This window comes from Puma concolor, chromosome C1, assembly GCF_028749965.1.
Source record: "Puma concolor isolate L17-30 chromosome C1, mPumCon1.1.hap2, whole genome shotgun sequence".
Classification (NCBI taxonomy): domain Eukaryota; kingdom Metazoa; phylum Chordata; class Mammalia; order Carnivora; family Felidae; genus Puma; species Puma concolor.
In genome coordinates this window covers 215,812,160-215,826,944 of record NC_141674.1, presented here as the reverse complement: position 1 = coordinate 215,826,944, position 14,785 = coordinate 215,812,160, and the positions used below count along the sequence as shown (strand labels likewise).

Below are 14,785 nucleotides of genomic sequence, written 5' to 3'. Positions count from 1 at the left end.
TCAGGGGAGGTCTGGGGTGGACAGAGCCTAGGGGGTGAGACCTCCCCATTCTGTCTGTGCCCTGCTGAGGGAGCCAGAGGGACTTGGGCGTGGCGGGGGCAGGGGGCAGGGCGGGGATGGTGGGCCCCCGGGGGAAGACGAGTTTCCTGGCCTGGAGGCTGGTCCAGCGGGAAGCCTGTGGGACTTGGCTGCTGGCCGGGGGCCTCAAACCCAGTGTGCATTCCAGCCAGGGCGCGCCTACCCTGCGGGCGGGACCGTGGGTCGCCAGGCTGTGAAGCTCCTTGCTGGGCTACCTGCGGAGAAGTCGCTGCTACCTGGGGCTTCGGGGCTTCACAGCCCTTCAGGGAGAACTGAGGGAGATCGTCAGGTCAGAGGGGGCTCGAGCCACGGGCACCCCAAGGACAGAGTCCTGGTGCTTGGACGGGGCCCATGAACTCCAGACACAGCCACGAAACCCAGGGCCACGGTGTGGCCCAGCCTGGCACAAACGTGACACTGTGTGTCACCCGCTGCTTCCCAAACTGCTTCTCCAGACGCACCCTAAGAGCATCCTCACTGCAGCCCACTGAGGTGCCAGGGTGACAGGGACAGGGAAACCGAGGGGAGCCACGGGCCCTGCCTAAGGTCACGCCGCACACGTTAGCTGATGGGCGCCACTCAACTGCCGCGTCCTCTTTTTTTTTTTTTTAAATTTTTTTTTTTTTCAACATTTATTTTTGGGACAGAGAGACAGCATGAACGGGGGAGGGGCAGAGAGAGAGGGAGACACAGAATCAGAAACAGGCTCCAGGCTCTGAGCCATCAGCCCAGAGCCTGACACGAGGCTCGAACTCACGGACCGCGAGATCGTGACCTGGCTGAAGTCGGACGCTTAACCGACTGCGCCACCCAGGCGCCCCAGCCGCCGCGTCCTCTTGAGCTCTGGGCGTCCGTCCTATACTCGGTGCCAGCTGTCTGAGCGTCCTGTTAGGGAACCACACACTTGGTGCAGACGCTGGCCAATCGTGGTCTGCCGGCCCCTGTGCCAGCGGCTCCACTGAGGAGGCCGGCAAGGTCAGCACAGCTGCCCACCCAGCCTCAGTTTCCCCGTCTTAAGTGAAGGCCGTGATTGCAGAGAAGGCCCCTTGGGCAGCCATGGGACAGGTTGTGGTAGGGCTGGCCCCAGCCGTCCCCCGGGGGGTGAGGGCGTTCTCTGAGCACTGCTCGCTGGGATGACGGAAAGCAGTCTTCAGCCAAGCAGTTGATAGCAGGGAAAGAGCTCCCAGGCGTCCACCTCGCGCCCGCGTGCAGAGCGCCTCGTGGTTCCTGGTGCGGCTCTGGTTCTGCCATCCGTGGCATTGAGACCTTGAGCCCAGGGGTCACTGCCGGGTGACCTTGGCAAGTGACTCACCCTCTCTGGGTCCCGGGGCCATCACCGGCAGCCCCGGGAGGGTGTGTGTGCCAGGGGCCGGCCTGCCTGCGATGGACTGATGTGAGCCGCCCTGCCCCTCCTCCCCCCCAAACCAAGGCCTGCACGGCTGCTGCCCCAGCAGGCTCGGCCCGACTCCGAGACCTCAGGTCAAGGATGCCAGGAGCACCCTCCGTCTGGGGCTCCCTGGGTGCCAGCTCGGTACAGATCCGGGGAGGACTGGGAGCCAGCTGGAGAGGTGTGCCCGAGCCTCCCTGCCTAGGGTCTCAGAGAGAACGGGGGGGTCGGCAGCCCCGGGATTTCTGTGGCACCCAGGAGGGGGCACAGGGTGCCTGGTGCCACTGACCAGCCATAAGCCCCGGGCCTTTCTAAACAGCTCAGTGGGACCAGATTCAAGTTTCTGCCATTCCTGTGGCTGCTTCTGTGCCGACTCCAGATGCCCGGTGCTCTGGGGGCCCTGGGGCCCCCGCTTGTGAAGTACCCTAGATGTGATATTTTTTTATTTATTTGTAAATGTTTGTTTCTTTTGAGAGAGAGAGAGACCATGAGAAAGAGAGCGAGAGACCATGAGAGAGAGAGAGAGAGCATGAGAGAGAGACCGTGAGAGAGAGAGCACGAGTGGGGGAGGAGCAGAGAGAGAAAGAGACAGAGAATCCCAAACAGGCCCCACGCTGCCAGCGCACAGCCCGACGTGGGGCTTGATCCCACAAACTGCCAGACCGTGTCCTGAGCCGACACCGAGAGTCGGACACTTAACCGACTGAGCCACCCCGACGCCCCTAGATGCAATATTTTTAAATGGCTTGAGCTCCTATGCCAAAAATGTTTGGAAAGCCCAGGGTCTTCCATATGCAAATAGCTCTGGGGGTATGTTCTCAGGGGGATTAGGCCTCTCCTCATGCCTCCTTTCCCACCCCGACGCCCCCCTATGCCGGGCTGCCCCCTATCCCTTCCTTCCCCAGGGACCTCCCACATGAAACTGGGTAGAGTCACAGACTTTACTGAAGGTTTGGGAGGGGGGGCAGAAGGGCCCTCTCTGTGCCTCCTCTCCTTTCTCCCCTTCTGGATGTCTCCGCCCTCCCTCCAAGTGACCTGAGAAACCTACTTCCTCTTGATTGATTAAAAAGAGCATTTTCCCCTTCCCTCTGCTGGCTCCAGGCTGGCCTAGAGGCCCAGCACAGTCTGTAGCCCTGTGACTGTCCCCTCCGGCCACCCAGCAGCAGGACGGGGTGGTGGGGGGAGGGCAGGGCGCACCAGTCCCACTGCCCTACCCCCGCCTCCATCCTGCAGTTTCTGCGCGAGCCTGGACGACCCGAATTTGGACGGCACATCACTGAGCCAAGTCTGTCCGGATCTGAGCAGAGCGTCTCCTGTGCAGCCTTCACCCGGTCACTGGCGTCGCCCGCAAAGCTGCCAGGGATGGGGACCGCCAGATCCCAAGCCCCCTTCCCTTTGGGGAAAACTAGCTGGGCACTGGCCTGGCCTTTCCTGCAGAGTCCTTCTAATGAACTGGACTCCCCCCCCCTCCCCCCCCGTGTCCTGGCAGGGTCCCTGTTCTGGGACTGCTCCGGCCACAGGGCTCCCCTCTTGCCCTCCCTGTCACCCCACGCCGGGCTGGAGGTGCCCAGAGGGCCGCCTGGGCACACGGCTCACCCCCCAGGCCCCAGGCCCTTGGAGCAGCCCGGCATGAGCTCATCAGGTCGGACTCAGCGGCCGCCCGCCTGGGAGCCTCTGGCGGTGGCTCAGGCTGATTCATTGGGCGGCAGGCAGCTCAAGTCCCGGAGCCACTGTCACATGGTGCCGTTAAGCCGCATCTCTCCTTGTCTGTAGTTTGCATAAATAACAAAAAAAATCCCTCCCACCTTCCTGCGGGACCAAAACGTCGCGGGGACTGCTGACGGGGATCTGCATGGGGAGGTCTGAACGTGGCCACTTCTCTCTCACCCGAGGAGCCCAGGGCAGGGAGGGAGGGGCGTGCCGGACGGAACTTGCAACGCTGGTGAGCGAAGAAAGGGCAAGGTCAGGGTGCCTGGGGGCCTGGATGCCTCCCGGTGGAGGGTGGACGGTGGGCGGCCTCACCCTTTGGGAGCCGGGAGGAGGGCGGCCGTCTCCTCTCGGAGGGGCAGCGGAGGAGACACAGTTGGTCCCTAGGCACTGTGCCCAGCACGTTGGCACAGACCGGGCTCCCCCAGCGACAAGGTTACACCAAGGGGAGCTTCGGCTGCCTGTCGTCAGTGCTCTGGCCCGGCGTGTGTGCTGGTAACAAATGCCGAAGTTCTGTTCAGCCGGAGTAAGCAGGCCCTGGGGCCACTTTAGATCAGAGGGTGCAATTTAAAATCCTGCACAGCTTCCTGGAGGCCCCGCCGGGAGGCAGGAATTGGGGGTGTCAGCCTCACAGGGCAACAGCCTGTCATGTAGATGCTGACCAGGTGGGGAGACCTGCTTCTGGAACGGGGGGCGGTGGGGGCTGGCTAACCGCATCAGATGGTAATGTCAGCCTCAAGGGCAGGACGAGGGCGCATCTGGCATCCCGTCTGAGGCCTCCCGAGAGACAGCATGCCTGTTTTTCCCCATCGTGACACATCCCGTATCAGCCCCCTGAGCCGGGTTGGGCCAGGTGCAGGGACAGGGGCTCAAGGGGACTCCATGAGCTGGGGGCCCTGGGTCTAGAGGAGACTGGACCTGTGGTGCCCTCCAGACCCTGTCTGAGCCCCGGAAATGCTGACACACCCACGGCAAAGGGAGCTGTTTAGCCTGAGTCCTATCCGGGGTCCCAGCCTGCCTGGCCCCCCATCTGGATCTCAGGGCATCAGGTTAAAGGGGCACTGAGTCCTCCTGAGTGTCTACGGTATGTTGGGCCCTAATATGCTTTATCTCCTTTGGGGACTTGCCATGACCCTGGGCAGGGGGCGCCCTAAACGGGAGTCCGGATGTTCACATTTAATATCCAGCTCCATGCTGGCACCTTTCCCCCGTCAGCGGGGCGTCCACCCCCGACATGGAAGAGAACGAGGGTGCCCAGTGAGGGACACCCTCTCCCCGTTTGCTCACTTCCAGTGGATGGTGATGTGTGAGAGTTTAGTGTGTCTGCCCAAGTGGATTTAGGGATAATATGATCTAGTTTTAAACAAACGAATCCCCCACAACAATCAAGTAGCTTCCGAAAGAGCCCTGTAAAGACACAGCCAGTAACAACAATAATCCACACGAGGTAAGGGACCGCAGACGCGACCGTCCTCTCTCCTGATAGGTGCTCATCATCACCCACGGTGCACACCTGATGGGAAATCAGCCCCAAATATAAAAACTAAACAAAACCAAACTGTTTGAAACAACTCTGCCCCCGTCGTTACTGGTGAAGCTTTGCCCCAAGCGACTGGTGCCCTGAGACACGACTCAATAGAGCACGAAATCCTTATGGACAAGCAAGGTATCTAAAAACTAAGCTTTCAGAACGTGGAGACAAACCCCCGCAATGCTTTTCCCAGCGACGTTTAAAGTTATGTGCTTTTCAACTCAGTACTTTTTTGATATTTCCCTAAGCAATGATAAATATTTGGAAAGCTCTTTTAAAGTTTCTTGCATAATAGCATGAGACAAAAAACACCTACCACCAGGCAAACACTTATTTTTTTTCTGCCGCAGTAAAAATGGCAGAAACAATGAACAGAAAATGATCTGTCGACAAACCGAAAGGCATTTCTTTGTCAGCAAATACTGTCGGAAGATGTGGAGAAAACACTACCGCAGATTGGAAGGATGTGTTAGCGCAAATTACCCAGTGTGGGAGGTTTACTGTGTGGTTTTTTACACATCTCAGCTTAAGGTATTTGCTTGGGTTCTGTTTCAATAATGAAATACACAAACCACTTTGTGTGTGTGTGTGTGTGTGAGAGAGAGAGAGAGAGAGAGAGAGTCAGGAAAGACAGAGTAGAGAAGATATATGAATGCCTTGTTTCATAAGAACAATTGCACACAGGGAAAACTGTCAGGCACCCGCTGATGGAACAGCTACTGAGAAAGGAATTTTTTAAAGGATTCTGGATGAGGAAAAAGTGTAGAGGGAGCTGTACCTACAACACTCACTGGCCTACCTTGTCAAACCACTGCAGGAAAGAACTAGAAGCCCAAGGGCACAGGAGCCCTCCGTGGTGTTAACTTTAAAAAAATCAAGATTTTCGGGGCACCTGGGTGGCTCAGTCAGTTAAGCCTCTGACTTCAGCTCAGGTCATGATCTCACGGTCCATAGGTTCGAGCCCCTCGTCGGGCTCTGTGCTGACAGCTCAGAGCCCGGAGCCTGCTTCTGATTCTGTATCCCCCTCCCTCACTCATGCTCTGTCTGTCTGTCTCTCTCTCTCTCTCTCTCAAAAATAAATAAATATTTAAAAAAAGTTAAACAAAAACCAAGGTTGTTCTAGTAAAGCAGAATCTTTATGATACTTGGTAATAAAATCAGGTGTGACCAGGAAAGTTTCCAGGCCACGCAAACAATGGGAAAGGGCTGTTGTGAATTACCCCTCTCTTTCCTCCTACCTTTCCCTCCTTCTTAAAGACTGGGGTGCTGACATTTCTTGAGGAGACCAGAGCTATCAGTTTTAGGCACCCAGTAAATTATTGAAAAAACAGATTCACCTTCCCTGGTGAACATCTTCCAGGGAAAGACGTTAAAACAAATGTTTGAAAATGTTTCCATGGACACGTGATTTTGTGGCTAACAATGTGTTTGACCCACAAAACCTACACATTAAAAAAAAAAAAAAAGAACTTGGAAGCTGTTTTTAAAAAATTTAAATGTAATTTACCCACCGTAAAATTCATTCTTTTCAAGTGTATGATTCAGTGGTTTCTAGAATACCCAAAATGGTGCAACAATTACCACTCAATCCAGAATAACCTGTTTTTTAAACCCGTAGAGTTTTAAATTTTTTAATCTTATTTATTTTTTTAAGTAAACTCTACCCCTAACGTGGGGTTTGAACTCTTGACCCTGAAATCAAGAGTCACACGTTCTACTGACCGAGCCAGCCAGGTGCCTCTAAACCTGCAGAGTTTTAAAATGTAGAGTTTCCTTGGGTTTGGAACCCATTTATGAAGTATAAAGACGCAGCACCTCTCCATTGGCTTGTAAAACCAACTAATTGATAACAGGGAAAACAGAAATAGAGCAGCTGGATTTTTATTAAGTCTTTGCCCAATTGGTGGATGGAGTTTAAAGATGAACATGATTGGGGCGCCTGGGTGGCTCAGTCGGTCGAGCGTCCGACATCGGCTCAGGTCATGATCTCGCGGTTCGTGGGTTCGAGCCCCGCGTCGGGCTCTGTGCTGACGGCTCGGAGCCTGGAGCCTGTTTCGGATTCTGTGTCTCCCTCTCTCCCTGTTCCTCCCCTGCTCGAGCTCTGTCTCTCTCTCTCAAAAACAAATAAAGATTAAAAAAAATAAAAAACCATGAATATGATGGTTTAGGGAGCCTAGCTAATGATGCCCTTTTCCCATTCAGCTCCCATATTTTTGTGACAGCCTCTAAAATCCAAAATTGAAATAAACTGCCCTGAGGGCCATGCCTTCAAATTGATGTTTTACAGTGTGAGATCAAGATTTTAGTAAATAAGAATTATAACAATTCAGTGTGATGACAGACGGTAGCTAGACTTACTGTGGTGACCATTTCTTATTGTACATCTATATCTGATCACTGCGTTGTATACCTGAAATGAATACAATTTTGTATGTCAGTTACTCTTCAATTAAGTTTTTTTCATGTTTATTTATTTTTTAGAGAGCGAGCGAGCAAGAGAGTGCACATGTGTACACAAGCAAGGGAAGGGCAGAGAGAAAGGAAGAGAGAATCCCCAGCAGGCTCTGCACTGTCAGCACAGAGCCTGATGGGGGCCTCGAACTCATGAACCGCAAGATCATGACCTGAGCCGAAATCAAGAGTCAAACGTTCAACTGACTGAGCCACCCAGGCGCCCCAAATAAGATTCTTATCCCTGAAATAATCAGAGTGTTATTTTCCAAGAGTCAGGCCACATTATGCCCCTGCTAAAAGCCTTCCAATTTACATACCACACCTTGGATAAAGTTCAAACTCCCCACCCACCTGCTCCCATCTCTTATCCCTCAGGTTTTGCCCCCTACCCCACTCACCCCAACTCTGGTCCAGCTAGTGCTGGAATAGCACTTGCTGATTGCTGCCTCAGGGCCCTTGCACGGCTGTTCCTTCTGCATTGCTCAAGCCTTCACTTCCTTGTCTTGGCTCCACTGTCTGCTCCTCAGGCAGCCAGCCCCTCCCTGACCTACTGATCTGGATTATCCACCACGTCCCCTCACTCACAGACATACTAATGATTTTTCTCTCTAGAACACATCACTATCGGCATTATACTGTATTATAACGGTTTATTTGATTATTGCTTTGTCTCTGTCAGTAGACTAGAGGCCCCCGGGGGGGGGGGCGGGGAATGGGATCTCATCTCTTCACAGATCTAGGCCCATCACCCAGATGGCCTCCTGGAGGGGGCAAGGGTTGCTCTGGGGCCACCTGCCTCAACCGATCCTTGGGTCTCCCAGTCTGGGATGGTCACTCAGGGGGTGAACATCAGTACCTAAGTGACTTGGGACAAGTCTCTCAATTCTGTGTCACCATCTCCTCTCTGTGTAGTAGGACCGCTGGGCTCCCTAGGAGGTGCCCCTGGAGGACTGTACCGCGTCCTGGCCCCAGCAGCCTCCTCAGCCAGCAAGGTGCCTGCAGGCCCAGGTGCGGGGTGACAGGAAACCACCCTTTTCCGGGAGCCCCGACGTGCCTGAATCCTTGGTGCTGTGAAGACCGAAGTGAAGAAGCAGGCGTGGCTGTGGCGAGGGGTCTGGGCAAAGTTGTGGCCCGCAGGGTGGGGGAGGGGGGTGTCACGCAGGGCTATCTGTCGGGCGGCACCTGGCCTTCAGAGCCCCGTCCTTACCCTGACGTGGAGGTCGAGGCGGAGTTGCGAACAGCCCAGGGGCACCGTGGGTGCCCAGGAAGGCCGCGACTCCGGGCTTCGGGGCGCCCCATCGAGGCGCCCCGGGGCCGAGAGGAGTTTATTGCCGGCAGGCGAAGGTCTGGGGGGAGGGGCCCGCGGCGGGGGCTCCGGGGGGGGGGCCGGGGCCTGGGGCCGGGGGCCCGGAGCGGGGTGCGGCGGCGCCCGGGGGCGGGTGGGGCGGGTCACGGTCAGGGCGCGGCGCCCGCCAGCAGCAGCAACAGAGCCCCGGCCAGCAGGGGCAGCGACGGCGGGCCGGCGGCCGGGCCCGGGGGCGCGGCGTCGTTGGGGCCGGCAGAGGGCGGCAGGCCGCAGTCGGTGTAGGGCTCCAGGCAGGCGGCGAAGGCCATGACGTGCGCCACGAAGCTCTGCTCCTGCACGCCGTGCACCAGGTGCGCCTGCGGACCGCGCGCGAACACCGCCACGTCCTCGCCGCCGTGGGTCTCGGACTGCAGGGGCACCGCGGCCTGCTGCTGGTACGAGGGGTCCCCTGGGCGGAGGGCGGGGGGGGGGGGGCGGGTCAGGGCCCGCCGGGCGGCCGGCGGCTCCCTCCCTCGAGTTCCCCCCAGACCGCCCGCCGCTGCACTCACCGCTCTGGCTGTCGCTGACGTTGGGCCGGGGGCCGTCCTTGAGCGCGAAGCCGCCGGGCCCGTTGCCGTACAGGATGGAGGTGTAGGTCTTGTTGTCATGGGCTTTGCTGGGGGCTAGGCCTGCAGGGAGGAGGGACCCGGTGATCGCCCTGACCGCAGCCAGGGGGCCTCCGCGGGCTACACCTAGCAAACCTAGGCACTTTGGGCCTCGCCGGCTTCATCCTCACAAGAACCCTACAAGGCGGTTGCTATCGTTGCCCCGTTTGACAGATGAGGAAAGGGAGAGTCGGAGCAATTTCTGCCACATAACTGAGGAAACCCTGCCACCCTCCTGGGCCTACCGAAAATGGAGCTGCCTCGAAGCGTGTAGCCACCAAAAGAGAAGACGTGGGAGTGGTCAGCGGTGACAAGGGTCAGAGTATCCTTCTCGCTCGTGAGCTGGCTGGCCTTGTCGATGGCAGAATCGAACATGACGGCCTCCGTCAGTGCCAGATAAGCCCTGCCGTCGTGATGACCGTGGTCGATGCGGCCTCCTGCGGGCAGGGCGCGTGGAAGGTGGACGATGCCCGGCACGCCCTGGCCATTCCCACTTCCGTGCTCCGCAAGGGGCTGCCTGCCACGCACCCTCCACAAACAGGTAGAAGCCCCGGGGGTTCCTCCTCAGCAGGTGCAGGGCCGCCTCCGTCATCTCCATCAGGGATGGGTCCCGGGTGTGGTTTCGGTGGACCTCGTATTTCGTGTCTCCTGGCTCAAAGAGGCCTGTGGGGAAGGGGGCCGGTGGTGACGGGTAGGCCGGGGAGTGGGTGTGAACATCTGGGCGCACGCTTGGCCCTCTGAGTACACGGGAGGCCAGGGCGGGAACGTGGGGGTGGCTGGGGTCATTACCCATGAGGTGTGTTACGGAGGGGTCCTGGGAAGCCTGAAGGAGCGCCTGGCGGTTCCACACGTACCGGGCACCCTGGGGGGGGGGGGGGGAGGCGGGGAGGGTGCAGAGCCAGGCCTCAGTCCATAGCCCTCGGATCCGTGTCCCTCTCGTGCCCCGTGCACCTCTGGGCCCCCATCACCTGGTGCCTGGTCTGCCACTCCTGCACGAGGTTGCGCCCATCCAACCTGATTCCGTTCTGTGTGGCGTCACTCGGATACTCAGGGTCTGGGGTCCCCTTGGGAAACATGTACTTTCGGCCTCCGCCCAGGATCACCTGTAGCCAAAGGATTAGGCAGGTGGGCGTGGGGCCCGGCTGGCCCCTGCTCCCTCCTCAGAGAGCCCCACGCTCCCCTTTCAGGTCTGTGGGTGTGGCCTGTCCCCGGTGGTCCCTCCTCCGCCACCTCGGGCCCCACCCCAAGCTCCGGGAGACCCTGCCAGGCCCCAGAGCTGAGGTCCTCAGTTGCCTGGGACTGTGGCCGGTGGAGACACGCCGCGCCCCCCCCCCCCCCCCCCCCCGTCCCCCTGCTTGCCCTTTGCGGCTCACATCAATGTCCACGTTGGAGATGAGCTGCTGGGCGATGTCCTGGCACCCCTCCTTCCGGGCCTTGGCGGGCATGTCCGCGTCTGAGTACCAGTTGCGGTTGACCACGTGCGCGTAGGTGCCGGCTGGCGAGGCGTGCTGCACTCTTGTGGTGGTCACCACCCCCACGGACTTCCCTGAGGGTGGCCGAGCTCAGGGTGAGCCCCCGAGGTCTCTGATCCTGCCCCTGCCCGCTAAGCCGGCCCCAAGCCCACCTGCTTTCTTGGCCCGGTACATCACGGAGATGACCTCGTTGCCCTGTGTTGTGTTGCACCGGTCAAAGCGGGCAGCTGCACTCAGTCCAATGGTCTGGTAGTTGGCCTTGACCCCGCACAGGTAGGCTGTGGCTGTGCCTGCGCTATCTGGCACCTGTCTGTCCACGTTGTATGTCTGGGGACAGAGACACCCTCAGCTCCCCTCTGGCTCCATCAGATACCCGAGATCCTGACCCAAGCCCAGGGGCCCACCCTCACCACCCTGGTCCCCGAACTCCGGCCCCAAGCCTCCTGGGCCTTCCCTCCTGTCGCACTCCTGGGCACCCGCCCCCTTCTGGTGGGGAGCACCCCGAGGCCACCCAGCCCTTACCTTGGACAGAGCCACATATGGAAAGTGGTCCATGGCCAGGGGCGTCTCGGGTCCCAGTTTGTTATTAATTTGCCCCTTTAGGATCCGAGTGGCTGTCACCGTGGGCACCCCCATCCCTGAAGGAGCACACCTTGTCAGGCCCGAGTCCCCAGGGCTGGTCTGTGTCCACTGGCAGCCTTGGGGACGAGGGTTGTGGGAGCCACAGGGGGTGGACAGGCCTCAACACTCACCGTCCCCCAAGAAGAGAATGAGGTTCTTAGCAGCCGTCTGGATGGGCTTCAGCTTCTTAGCGGCATCCAGGGCTTGGGCTGCCTGGCGGTTCCAGAAGGCTGGGTCCTCCTCCTCAACTGGCCAAGGGGAGAGTGGAAGCCAGGTCAGTCTTGGGGGAGTGTCCTATACATGGGGGGCAGCCGGGAGGTGCCTCATTACCTGGGATGGTGCCAAGGGACAGCTGTGGCCTCAGGCCCAGCAGCAGAAGCAGCACCCAGGCTCCCTGCATGCCTGTGGGATGGTGGGAGGGCTGCAAGGCCAGGACTCCGGGGAGGCTGGGACCCTGGGGGAGCCGGAACGTGGGTACCAGCCGCAGTACAAGCCGCCCGGGCTTAAGTCAGGGGAGAACTTTGTTCCTGGTTGTAAAAGGCTCCATGTCCCTCCCATTGTCCCAGGTGGCCACGCTGACCCCGCCCCCGCCCTGTGACTTTAAGTCACGCTGGTAGAAGGCAAGTGGCAGGGCGTGGCTGGCAAGCCTCAAGGCCGGGGTCCTGGAAAAGGCAGGTCTGTCCAGCACGGGATGGTCCCAGCAGTCTCCCTAGGGTGGGTAGGGTTGAGGGGGCACATCTCCTTTGGGTGAAAGGCACCCCGACAGGGGCCACTCCCGACCCTTGGCTCATACAGACTTGTGGGAGCACTGTTGCTCCTTCGTTCACCTCACTTGTTCAGTGTTTTCTGAGAGCCAGCTTTGGACAGGCTCGGTTCTGGGTGCTAAGGGAGGTGGGGTGTGAGGCACACAGCCTGGGCCAGGGGCCTGGGTTTGGCCTCCTGAGGCTGTGAGGCCTCAAGACATGGGAAAGGAGGCACGCGGGGGTGGCCTGGCTTCTGACCAGGACTGGTGTGGGCAGGTGGGGAGGGTGCTGGGCTCAGAGGGTGCCCAGGAGACTGGACCCAGAGTCCCTTGTGCTGTGGAAAAGGGTGGGGCTAGTGGTGACAGAGTGGAACCTCATTTCTGTGTCCAATTACGGGCCAGCCTTGTGGGGCTCTCGCGTGTGCGTGCATGTGTGTGGGGCAGGCAGGGGTGGGGACCCAGTGTACGTGAGGCTGACCTCTGCTCCCTTGGACAGGCAGAGAGGACCCAGGGGTGAGTTTCTTCTCTCCATGGGCCACGAATACCCACAGGTATGGCATCTGATAAGGAACAAAGAGGTTTCCGTGACCAGACCGGTTCAAAAGCATTCCTACAATACAGCGACCGCACGTCTGGGTGTACATCCAAAAGATTTGAAAGCAAGGTCTGGAAGAGAGATTTGCACCCCCATGTTCATAGCTGCCTTGTTCACAGTAGCAAAAAGGTGGAAGCAATTCAAGTGTCTATCATGAGATGAACGTATAAACAAGACGTTGTCCGTCCACGTAAGGGGATATTATTCAGCCTTAAAAAGGAAGGGAATCCTGTCACACGCTGCAACATGGATGAGCCCTCAGGGTATGATGCTAAGTGAAATAGGCCAGTCACTGAAGGGCAAACGCTGTGTGATTCTACTTAGACGAGGCATCTCAAGTGGTCAAATGCATAGAACTGGTTGCCAGGGCCCAGGAGGAGGAGGCCGGGGGAGGAGGTGTTTAGTGGGAACAGAGTTTCAGTTTTGAAGATGGAAACCTCCCGGAGAGCTGCTGTCCGACAGCCACAGCCCGCATTCACTCTACTGAGCCAGGCACTTACAAGTGGTTACGATGGTAAATTTTGTGCTGTGCTTTTCCCCCACCATTAAAAAAAAATTGGGGGGCACCTGGGTGGCTCAGTCAGTTGAGCAGGACAGACTTCGGCTCAGGTCACGATCGTTGAGTTTGAGCCCCGCATCTGGCTCGACGCTGTCCGCTCAGAGCCCGCTTTGGATCCTCTGTCCCCCTTTCTCTCTGCCCCTCCCTTGCTTGTGTGAGCTCTCTCTCTCTCTCTTAAAAATAAACCTTAAACATTTTTTTTTTTTTCGAAGAAGAAAAACCTTCCTCCCAACTCTGCCCACCCCAGTGGACCACGGTAGCTCCGTTTTGCGCTCTGGCCTCCTCACCACCTGAGCCACGTGGTTGGTCCCCAAAACCAGGGACCAAGCATCTGGCCAAGATCCTGGCCGCCAGCATCTCCCTGCCCAGCCCCCACCTCTCAAGCAGAGCTTTCCTGGGGCCGCCTCCACACTGACCTGGCTGTCCTCTACATCTGAGGAGAGCTAGCGCCTTGGGAGGCATCCTTCCTGGCCTCTGAAGTGTCCCCGTAGCTCCTCTGTCCCCTGCATCATCTTGCTGTGCTAGGGAAATTCTTGGCTAAAGGTCAGGGGAGACTAACCCCTGGGCAGGTCCTTAATTAATTAATTGGTTCTTTTTACCAGGCTGTAGGTGAAAGGTTTATTATTCCAAGATTAGTCTTCCAGTGAATTCCCCATCCCCGTTATCAATTGGAATTTTTGACATAACTGTAGATTCGCCTGCAGTTGTAAGAAATAATACAGAGAATCCTTGGATGCCGCCCAATTTCCCCCAGGTGGCACAAAGTCACAGATTCTCAGATATCTATTCGGAGTTCCCCTGTTTTGCATGAACTCCTTCGTGTGGGCATGTAGGTTCCATACCATCTTGTCCCATGCGTGGGTTCATGTAAACACCACTACAGTTAAGATACCGAACAGCTCCAACCCTGGAGATTGGAACAGATCCCTTTATAACCACCTTACCTCCCTCCCACACCCCTGCTCAGTCCCTAACCCCTCTCCTGCGTTTCTAAAATTTTGTCATCTCAAATTGTTAGGGAAGAATCTAAGACGGCCGACAGGACTGACAGGGGAATTTCTGTCCCTGCCCGAAGACTCCCCTTCCTGGTTCTTCTTCCTGCCAAATTACTACTAATGCTGGATGCAGAAATAACAGACTCTAAATTGTCCCCCATGCTTACGCTCAGGACTCAGACCTCTGGAGAGTGATCTCCTCTGAGCCCGCTGGTGTGAAATAAACCTCCTGCCTTCCAAGATCTCCGGGTGCTGTTTGGTTCTTCCGCCAGGTGATCCAGACCAGGTTCCGTGACAAAATAAGTTACATAAATGGAATCAGATAGTCTTTTGGGGTTGGCTTCCCCCCACCCCCCTCAGGACAGTTCCCTAGAAACTCATCGAAGCATATCAATAGTTGACTCCTTTGTGTCACTGAGTGTATTCTGTAGGATGGGTTGACCACAGTGTTTAGATGTGTGAACATCTAAGGACAGACATCTGGGCTGACTCCAGTTTGAGCTATTATACGTAAAGCTGCTATGAATATTCATTCAGGTTTTGGGGGAACATACGTTTTCATTTCTCTGTAATAAATCCCCAGGACCGTGACCATAAGCCCTTCCTAGGATGACATTAGGTAATCCTCATTTGTGATCAGCTTGTTTCTTTCTTTCTTTTTTTTTTTTAACGTTTATTTATTATTGAGAGAAAG

At 57.2% G+C, this 14,785-nt stretch overlaps 1 protein-coding gene and 1 long non-coding RNA gene across 2 annotated transcripts; one reads left to right on the top strand and one right to left on the bottom strand.

Annotated features, from left to right (window-relative positions):
• Positions 1-8,554: 8,554 nt before the first annotated feature.
• ALPI (alkaline phosphatase, intestinal) lies at positions 8,555-11,755 on the bottom strand. Its single transcript, XM_086719935.1, has 11 exons — positions 11,531-11,755; positions 11,332-11,448; positions 11,102-11,217; positions 10,732-10,906; positions 10,481-10,653; positions 10,076-10,210; positions 9,897-9,969; positions 9,636-9,770; positions 9,353-9,544; positions 9,012-9,131; positions 8,555-8,911 (listed from the first exon to the last, which is right to left on the bottom strand). The coding sequence occupies exons 1-11, from the start codon at positions 11,598-11,600 to the stop codon at positions 8,613-8,615; spliced, it is 1,605 nt and encodes a 534-aa protein (XP_086576061.1). The 5' UTR covers positions 11,601-11,755; the 3' UTR covers positions 8,555-8,612.
• On the top strand, positions 9,986-14,333 carry LOC147578742 (uncharacterized). The gene is made up of 3 exons (XR_015255633.1): positions 9,986-11,474; positions 12,439-13,051; positions 14,115-14,333. It is a non-coding gene; the product is annotated as an uncharacterized LOC147578742 (long non-coding RNA).
• Positions 14,334-14,785: the final 452 nt, after the last annotated feature.

Coding starts and splice junctions, on each gene's coding strand:
- ALPI (XM_086719935.1), bottom strand. CDS start 11,600: ATGCAGGGAGCCTGGGTGCTGCTTCTGCTGCTGGGCCTGAGGCCACAG. Junction 10,907..11,101: donor CATATGTGGCTCTGTCCAAG/GTAAGGGCTGGG, acceptor CTCTGTCCCCAG/ACATACAACGTGGACAGACA. Junction 9,970..10,075: donor AGTGGCAGACCAGGCACCAG/GTGATGGGGGCC, acceptor CCCCCCCCCCAG/GGTGCCCGGTACGTGTGGAA.